Genomic DNA, 10,533 nt, shown 5'->3' with positions numbered 1-10,533 from the left:
AAACCTTCTATTCACGAGATTACTTAGCCCGAGTCTCCAGAGAGAACATGTATGTATGTATGTATGTATGTATGTATGTATGTATGTGTGTGTGTGTGTGTGTGTGTGTGTGTGTGTAAATGCATAGAGTATAAGGAGACATCAGCACAATTATGTTTGGCTACACAGTGCAAAGTAGGTTTAGGTATTAAAAACGCATAAAAACAAACATAAAGCTAAACAAAATATTACATTTTATTAAAAACACAAAGTCAGATTTGCATATGAACCACATTCGTTTCGAAATTTCCCCTCCCCAATCACTTGAACTTTATTTTACTGGATATATGCTATCACTGATAGACTACGGGCGCACAATATGCAGAAACACATTCAATTATAAACTATCCAGAATTGATAATCTCCGGAAAAGGGTCACCCGAATGATACTGAAACTACCTATTATGATTCCCTCGAATGTGTTGTTTTCATGTTTACAATAGCTACCCATACACAAAGACATTCTTTATTTGAAATAAATCATGACATACAGGTCTATAAACGATCTTTGTCCAGATTATATCTCTCACTAATTGAACTAAGATCATCAAATACCGAGTGTAATCTCATATCGACAACTAATAACGATCTCCAGATTATGTGGTCAAAAACCAACAGTTATAAATGCTCATTCACTGTATCAGCACCTACCTTATGGTGGATACGTAATTTAAATTCCCTTGCTTTGATTAAAAAATCATTTTAGAAACTCTTTCTTGACCAGCTGGATGACATACTAAACCCTCCAAATAAAGAACAAACGCGTTATGTCCAGAAATAATATGTGCGTGTCTTATTCGATGTATGTATATTCGACTTGGGATATGCTGAAATTTAGGTACCTATTGTTTATATATGTACGTACCTATTGTTTATATATGTCTGTACCTATTGTTTATATATATATATATATATATATATATATATATATATATATATATATATATATATATATATATATATATATGTTCCTAATGTTCATATATGTATCTTTTGACCAGAATAGTCCCACATATTCATTCATTTTTAAATATGTGAGAATAAGTGTGCGATGATACCTGAGCATGTGTACCTTTTTTAAATATTCTTTTACTTACTTTTTTAACATAACCGTTTGCAAAAATTGAAGACCACATGTCAAAAAGGTCTTTCATAACCAAATGTGTTACCCTCGTTCAATAAAGTTATTATTATTATTATTATTATTATTGTTGTTGTTGTTGTTGTTGTTAAAGTCAAAGACCTCATCAGCTTGACATGAACATGAGGTGCATTCCAAGGCAGATAAGGTCCATTAGTTCACTCGAACTACCTGTCGAAGGGATAATCTGGCCTATTCTACACCGTCGAGACTACACATCGAGCGAGCGAGCGAGCGAGCGAGAGAGAGAGAGAGAGAGAGAGAGAGAGAGAGAGAGAGAGATGATTATTCTGTGTGATAAGAAAAGTAAATATCGTCTTCGGGAACATAAGCTACATAATCGTTTACTATGTTTATTTCTCTAATTTTCCAAAACCAAATGTTTTAAAAAAGAAGTTATATTAACTTGAACAGCCGTCTGACCAAGTCCCATAGATGAATCTTTAATCTGATACACTGATTGAAACAAATATGAAAAAGATAAAAACAATCAGTAAAATGTAATTAAGAACCTGATACAAATAAACGTTATTCTTATGACAGCACAGACTGTGTTCTATGATGAATTTTAAACTGACTTGCTGCAGATGTACACATATGACGACAAAATCATACGCCTTGAAATGCTTTTATATTAAACATCGTAAGATGTAAGTGGATTTCTTTAAAAATAATTGGCAGTTAAATGAATGAGAATAGCACTGTCAAGAACAATAGCGGAAATGAGATCATCAGAGTGCTTCTACTTCCGCCAGTCATCCTGGACTGCACTGCACATATCTCTGGATTCGGATCTGGCATACTGGCATCTCTGATGAAGTTGGAAAATACGTTAGTCCAAAATGTCCGTTTGTTTCTGACGAAGGTTCCTCTGTAAATAAAATAAACTGGGAATCAAAACCTTGCGTTTTATTCCTACAATTACCAGGCCATAATTATTTTCAGAGTCTGAGAATTTTTCATGACATTAGGATTTTATTTATTATTTTGCTTAAGATGCTTCTGATATTTAATTTTTCAGAATGTCTGATAGCAAAAAGAATTGACTACATAGCAGTAAAAAATAAAAACCTTAGAAACGTTTTAACTTTTAAAAACGACTTGTGGAATTTCTCAAATTTGAGAAAATTAGTGCGTTTTCACTGGAGAATAATGGACACACTTAAACAGACGTCATGGTATACTTCTTAATACATCCTAAATATTCTGTGAATAAATTCATCAGCTTAAAACTGGGAATAAGAGTTATATTTAATAACATTTTAGTTTAACAAATCTTAATTCAAGGAAGAAAAGTAGAGCTGTTGAAAGAAACTGACACGGACCAAAAGGCCGGATGGGCATCAAACGTCCAGAAAGTTAGACGTGATAATCTGTGTTAAGTAATACCATTACACTTCTACAACATATATCTCTAAGGCTCAAATTCTACATTATAAAAGTGTCATTGCATACTAGCCTGTGGAGGTAGGTGTGTGTGTGTCTGTGTGTGTGTGTGTGTGCGCGCGCGGTGGATACACAGTTAAATAAATATCAAGAATCTCGTGTAAATAGTAAAACAGTAAACTACAGTATAATAGCACTCGCAAGCTATAGATAGTCTGACTTTCACGCAATAATACTTAGCACCAACGGAAAATTTTGTATATAGCAACAAGGGACACTATATATTTTGGACACGATTTAAACAAGGTCGTTATTCAAGTGAACAAACTTTCGCCCGGCGCTTCATTAAAAAATCTAATAGAATGAAAAGACATAAAAGCTGTGTTATCGACATGTAGGTGTAATGTCACGTAAGAAATTATGCATCCAAGTGCACTCACAAATACATATTAATGAAGCGTATCCACGGTCGGTTGACGAATCCGATAATTTCAGACAGACAATCAGTACAAAACTTGTAGACTGATATATGTACGAAAGTAATAACATACAAAGGTACGAATGTAATAACACACAAAGGTACGAATGTAATAAAGTGCGGAGAAATGAAAAGATGCGATAGACATCAATAATGCACAGGGAGGACGAAGAGTAAAATCATTACCTCAGGTAGATGTGTCCAACACGTTCTAACGGCGCTATCCAGTAAATTGTTCTGTTGCTGATGTGCTTATGCGAATAGTGGGCGAGTGCACTCTGGAAAGAAATGTGGGCATAGGAACTATTTGTAAGATAACAACTTCATAAAAAACACAAATATAAGCTGCCAAGTACTTCATAAATCATTACAGAGCTATTATTTGCTGAGCAATACACTGCCTAATCATTTTGAAATATATTTCTTAAACAAATGCAATTAATACGAATATGTGATATAACGGACACTATCATTGGTCATATCATGTGACCACGGTCCGGTGTAATAGTTCTGAAGAAATTGTTCAATTATAAAGGTTTTTGGTAATAAAATAATAGTCCAGCTACCAACCAACTGAAATTCGCACTAACAATATGGCGGTCATCGTAGTTGGGGCTTCAAACATGTAAATTAATTTTTTGTATATACTCCAAATGAAAATTCCAAGTCAGCAAGGTCCCCTTTAGCCAGTAAACCATATAAAATGTACACATGGGGCGTGGAAAGGGCACATTAAGTATGTCAAATCTGAGGCGGGACGCAAGGAAAGTGTTCTTAAGGTATGTAAGTACACACTCAGGGTAGAGCCTACATACTTGTAAATCTGTTAATTGTATCACGTCCAATTATTCCTAGCTGAGAGTTCCTATGCAGGCTCGTGTGCAGTGATCATGTGTGCATGTTTGAGAGAGAGGAGGGGAGGGGAGGAGGAGGGGAAGGGGAAGGGGAGCAAGAGAGAGCATTATCTTAGGGGCAAAACGGGGGTACCTTAGAAGTTGCTGGACTGAAAGTAAAATGACTACCTCTGCAGAGGTGAATATCATGCTATATTTGAAAACATACTGAAAACAATGGACTTCATTTTCGTGTATGTGTGTGTATAACATACAGTCCGTTATCGAGAACATGCAACAATTTATTGTTTAGAGTTACATGTCCCTTGTTTTAGGGCCCTTACTTTTAATCGAAATGAGGAACAATTTTTTCCTTGCTTTCTACTTTTCTTATTAGAGGTAAATCAGTCTCCGACTGGGAGGTATTTCGACAATTCCACCCGGAAATAATACCGATTTTAGTATATTTCGTAAAATAAATTATATCTGCTGTCAATTAAGAAACATATTGTGCAATTTTGTGCTAAAATAGGTTTTCTGTCAAATTTTGAATAGAAACGAAATTAACGCCTTAGAGTGTTGTTTACTAAGATTTTCGTGAACTTGGTTTAGGTCCCTATTTTTCTTCATAATTTGGTATTTTACACATTGTTTTTCTCAAAAAGTATTTATTGAGTCTGATTCAAATAACTTGCTATAACATATGGAAATATTATGCTTTGATAGAATTATAAAGAATTGTTTTCTTCCCAAGATTCTAGGCAGCAATGTGAGTTATGCAGACTGCTTGACAATTATACTTTATCGGATCAGAACATTTATTTGAGTTGTGTCTTGAATAACAGCACATCTCATGTATTTTTCAACGAGTAAACACTAATAATTGTCAAAAGGAATGCCTTCTGGTAATTTTTAATACGGTAACCTTTGAAAATCTGGTGAAAATATCATGTGTTCCAAAGACACTAAACAATTTTTCTGTACGTGTTTGAAGAAAACGAAGCAATGCCATTTAGTAGATGTTGATGTGCAATGTACATACGAGCTGTGCATTTAATAATACTTAGTGATATAAATTTAGATATGGACTGCAGAGAGATGATCTGCCTGTATTTCAAACATTTAATAAGCTGGAAGTACATTTGTGGTGTTCCTGTCGTTGTCACAAGAATTTGGCATGCGAATTTCTCACTCACTGAGCCATGTACTGATAATTTCTATTGTAAAGAAGAAAGAAAGAAAAACACTCTGTTAATTTCTTATTTCCTGTTAAACAATATACATCTGTTTGCTGGTACTCATTCGGTTATATTCAGTTTTAGTATGTAACCAACAGTAGCATGAAATATTATGTCAATACGACATAATTGTGTATATACTTGAAAACACGTCATGAAATATAACTTTGCCTGATGTTGAAATAGCAATATAGCATTTGTAATTCTTTCTGTTGATGCTTTCAGAGTTTAATCGTCTACAAGTGTTACGTGGGTCAAAGGCATATGCTTTGGGTGATAAATCAACGGAATATTTAAATCAGGTCAAATCAATTCCGGCGTAGTTGGCCCATGCTCTGCCAATTTATACTATAAATCGATAAAACGGCTACATGTTAATTAAAGTATCAAACCTCTTGTTAGATGACGACGACGAAAACCTCTTGTTAGATGACAACGACGACAACCTTTTATTGGGTTTGAGATATCAGATACGGGTATTCGTGTGCTGATTTTCTTTCTTTTTATGTTCTATTGACGCAAAAGAGTAGGTGTTACCTTATTGGATTGCTGTTCTCGACTTTACTAAAGAAAGATTGATTATAATTAGGATAATGGCATACCAGCACGAAAAATATAAAAATAGTGGACGATTTTCGCTGGTACCCAGCCTAATTTGACAATAGTAACTCAGTCAGTTAGTTGTGTAGCTGAACATGTAGCAGTGAGCATACGAAGCATTGAACCATACTAACGGATACGATGCATCATGGGGAAAAAATTGGTGATTATGTTCTTTCTCTACGATAAGAGGGTGATACTTGTTTGCAGTCTCACGAACACCGGAAGTGTGACTTAGTTTTCGTTAAAGCAGCTGACTTCACTGAAAGGTTGATTCTAATAGGAAAATGGTTTACCTGGTTACACACGATGTGAAAGAGGACAGTGCATCTTTCTCGGCATTCGTAATTAAAGGGGTTCACGATCAACCGAATCGAAAAAAGCAGTTGTTTTAAAACAAAATGCGTAAACCAGAAAGGCAAGAATAGCCATTCATGTTATCTGCTCCATGGTCTTCAAGTCAAAATGATTTTAAGTTTCATGTGCACGTTCATCTGACAAGGCATTGGGAGGGGAGGGGGGTGGAGGAGCAATAAACTTAAAAATTGATTTGCGGACATTTTTATTTTTAACGTAAGCAACTATATTAACGGGCGACACACTTGCAAACCAGTTCTCACGGTATGCTATCTCACGTACTAAATGTATCACTCCTACTGGGATGTCCATAAATGGTAAGCTGCCATTGAATGGTCCTACACACGATAGGCAAAGTAGGCCACAGTGATCACATACACATTTGTAGATACAGCCATAACATGTAATGGTTGTGTTCACATTTTATATCGCCGCATGTACATGTCCGTCGAAGTGGTATGCGTGTACTTTTCTTGTTCGAGTTTCTTCTGACCTTAAGCACCCGAAGTATTCATAGGTAAAACTTTGTTTGAATTAGACTGGACTCGTGCGTTTTTACAAAGAGACGAGATAAGTTGTAATTTTTATGAATGAGAAGATAAATATTGTATTTATTTTTATGTATATTTTATTTAATTTATATTTGACTAAATTTAATTGTTTCTTTGTTTGTTTTAATTTGTTTATTCCATTACATGCTATTGTAATGAATTTGTTTACTTGATTTGATATTTTTGCAGAAAATCAGTTCAATAGAAACTTTGTATCGAATGCTGACCTAGTTCCTGACCTTGATTCAGAATCAGTAAGAGTTCAAGTAAAAAAAAAAAAACTTTTTTTATTCTTTCTCAGAGTAAAATCATTGGTTTTAGTCAAGGTCATGCTGGGAGTACGTGATGTTAGGCATGTAGAAAGCTTCAATGTTGTTCTAGAAGGGTGTTCATGTGACCCTCATACGGGAATCTGTTTTGCATCTTTAATTAATATATAAAATGTTTTATATAGAGAATTTGGGCAGTCGGGTTTTAAACCATTGACACTTAAAGGTGGTTTGTTGTGACCAGTTTGAGTCGAATTTGTATTTTTTCTTCAAATATTTGGATTCCAAGAGATTATTTTTGCTTGGAAATACTTGTGCTCTAAATTAGTTCTTGGACAAGGGCATTTATAGAAATTTACACAGAATTCAAACACTGGAATATTATTTTCTGTGATTCAACAAAGAACTGTTGACACATCAGTATGACGCTTACCACATCATACAACATCGTCTTCCATTTTGGATTTCATCGTGAATCGAACTCAGTTTGATTAGGAATTTTTATTACTGGGACTTCTTTTTTTAATTCTTGGATTATTCTTGGATTATTTTTAGATTTGATGAGTAGAACCGTAAGTTCTTTTTTTTTTCTTCATTTTTACTTTGTTTTTCTAGGGAGATAAATTATTTGTTAAAGTTTACAAAGCTTGTTGTCTTTACTCATTTCTTATTGCTGTTCAAAAGAACTAACATTAACAATATCAGGGCAGGGTTCAACACAGTGTCGATTAATTTTGCTAACTACTGTTTCAAGCGAATGCCCTACTCTGGCGCGCGTTTTCGGCAAATGTTCTCATTTAGATACAGAATATCCTCTGACCTTCCACTTCAAAATGGCGTGTCCAAATATCTAACACGGGGTGGAAAACGTCAGAGGACACTGGAACTAGTACTTTGATGCTCCACTGAAATGTGCATGTAGCAGAGATTTGTAAACAACTTTGTATGTATGGTCATGAAACTTGATCTGTGCATTGACCTTTCTCACTAACACATATACAAATTGTAATTGTAACGATCTACCTTTAGCATATACCCTCACATTTTTATGAATTATAAGAGTGAAGAAAGAGGAAATCTTTACTTCAGACAGATTATGTGGACTTTTAAAAGTACCTATATTATTCTTGTTGCTTTTGCCCTATGCATTTAAATTGTATGGCCTAATCTGCCACCAGTTAAAACATATATAACTTGAACAATGCTTGCATTAATACAAAGTAATTATTTTGAACGCCAATAGAGAAGGGAGGTTTTTTTCAAAGGTTATATGAAGGGATCACTGGGAAAAAGGAGATATCATCCAATTACATACACGCACCAAAGCGTTAAACAATTTGAACACGTCTTCCTGGTCGTAAAGGTGACCGCCATATCTCGCTTTCCTAAGCTCGTTAACTTCTAATGAATGTATCCCAGCAAAAACTATTTCCAGCAGCCCACAGTTGGCCTTCGTCAAAAATATCGTTGTTTTTTCCCCCGCAATTTACAGTATTTATACCTTAGTAGCTGGTATGATTGCATTAGCTTTTTCTTTAATAAAAATAGTTCTGAATATGACGGACGTGCACTTCCAGAGGTTATTTCAGGTCAAGAGGAGTTGGTCTAGTGGTCTTCTGAGTGACTTGACTTTGGAGATTTTACGAGATATCATGAAATATGAAAAGATTTCGTGCCTGGCTTACATAATAAGCATTACACTTGCGATCAACGGTGTTTTAAAGAGAAATTAATTAAGTCAAAATTCTTTAATTTTTAAATATTCTCATTTGTGTTAATGATACAGTTTATTTAAAGTAAGGAAAGCTAGTAACCTTTTATCACGAATATGTTTTTCTTTCTTAAATTTTTAATTTCATTTTATATAGTTTAGGTATGATTGGCTCTTGTTTTTGTGAATCAGATTCAATGATGTTATTTTATTAGTTGTTTCTGTAGCACGCGAAATACAACAATGACCAGTTTATAACTCGGGCTCGACAAATCAAGAAATGCAAACTTCGGTAGCCAAATATTGGAGAAATTGACAATTACAAAGACAGCGTTTTTGAAGTTTAGGATTTGGTCACGCTGAGAATGTCACGAGATCGAGTCTTTTATTGATACATTTTTTGTTGTGACCAACGTAAGTCGTATTGTAGATATTTTAGAGGGACAGACGGTTAATACACGATGCTCTAACTTTTAAATATTCGGATCCACTGCAGCTACAAAATCAGATCTCACTTTTATACGTTGTTGTAATATTATCAGCCATGACAAGTAAACTAAATAGCCAAAATAGCTGTACTGGCAGTTTCAGTGTGGAGGCAGTATTATCGGATATATATATATATTGACCCGTTTGGGTTTAAATCAAATAGGAAATAGGAAACATAATCTCTGCGTGGGATGCTTTCTAATAACTAATTATGTAACTAGACGACCTAAGGTTTTAGAATGTCACATAGTAGTTATAGGGATATTTTTCGTGACATTTAACATTCAAGAACAAAAGAACTGAAATGTGTGTCGATTTTGGGGGGTAGAAATACTATATGTGTCAAAGAGAATAACACAAATAAGAAACTAAACGGCACTGAATGGGAAAGCAATAATAACATCATGGACTAGGCGGGAGAAGAGTACAGATTGGTTACTAATGGCGATGGTAAATGTCAAAGGAATGGTTTAGCTGTGTCCATTATTCTTAATGTTCAGCAGTGATGTACGTCAAATGAATTTGTCTTATCAGATGAGAGCGTTAAAACTGCTATACAATCTGCTTCATTATTTGCATCTGGATGAAATATGAGCAAGGCCATTTGCACTAGATTCTCCATTGCATTTAAACTCGCCATGATTTTGTTCCTGGATAACAGCTTAGAGTCGATGACAAGTTAATGCCTATAAAGTGTAACCAGTCTAATTAGCAGGTCCTTCTCTGTATCGTAACCTTTGACCGATGGAAGCCCATATTTCCCATCATCATTGAATTTGGATATAGCTTGGCCCTCTGCTAATACAACAATTAATTGGGGCTCCGGGTGACTGAGCGATCTAAAGCGCTCGCCTTTACAGACCACGGACATATCACATCTCTCCAAGTGGATTGCGAATATCTGCTCGGCTTAGCATGTGAGAAAGCTTACCAGTAGCTTCCCTTGGTCGGTGATTCTACATGGGGTTTTCCTGGATTCTTTCTTCGTCAAATATACTGGTCGTCATGTATATCCTATCACGTGCTGAAAATGGCGTTAAACCCATCACAGCAATAACGACCAAACTAAAATGAACATTGGAAACGATAAGTAGTAAGTAAACTGGAGACCCAATGATATTTCACCAGCAGCAACGCAAAGTTGTTGTTGTTGTTGTTGTTGTTGTTGTATTGTTTAACGCCATTTTTCAGCACACGATAGACTATATGGCGGCCAGTATTAATGGTGGAGGAAGAACCCGGGAAAACCCCGGAAAGAACCACCGACCCACGAGAAGCTACTGGCAAGCTTTCTCACATATCCACATTGGCCGAATCCGAGACTCGAACCCATGCAGACAGAGGTGAGATGGCAGTGATCCGTAACGGTGAGCGCTTTAGACCATTCGGCCACTTGGGGCCCCTCAACGCAAAGTATTAAATTACATTCTACCGTCAAATG

General features: G+C 35.4%; 1 protein-coding gene across 4 annotated transcripts in view; it reads right to left on the bottom strand.

The window, feature by feature from the left end:
- Positions 1 to 210: 210 nt before the first annotated feature.
- LOC149807117 (putative defense protein Hdd11-like) overlaps positions 211 to 10,533 on the bottom strand; it is a 39,154-nt gene continuing 28,831 nt past the window's right edge. For all 4 annotated transcript variants that reach the window (XM_089962236.1, XM_089962227.1, XM_089962246.1 and 1 more), the window contains 2 exons: positions 3,231 to 3,322; positions 211 to 2,051 (listed from right to left, as the gene is read on the bottom strand). In XM_089962236.1, the coding sequence (XP_089818362.1) occupies positions 1,862 to 2,051; positions 3,231 to 3,322 (282 nt within the window). In that variant the 3' untranslated portion in view covers positions 211 to 1,861. The remainder of the gene's footprint in view (positions 2,052 to 3,230; positions 3,323 to 10,533) is intronic.

The sequence above is a fragment of the Sinohyriopsis cumingii genome, chromosome 1 (genome assembly GCF_028554795.1).
Source record: "Sinohyriopsis cumingii isolate HCF-2022 chromosome 1, ASM2855479v2, whole genome shotgun sequence".
NCBI lineage: Eukaryota > Metazoa > Mollusca > Bivalvia > Unionida > Unionidae > Sinohyriopsis > Sinohyriopsis cumingii.
The sequence above is the reverse complement of the archived record's forward strand: the minus strand, read 5'-3'. Positions and strand labels throughout refer to the sequence as shown.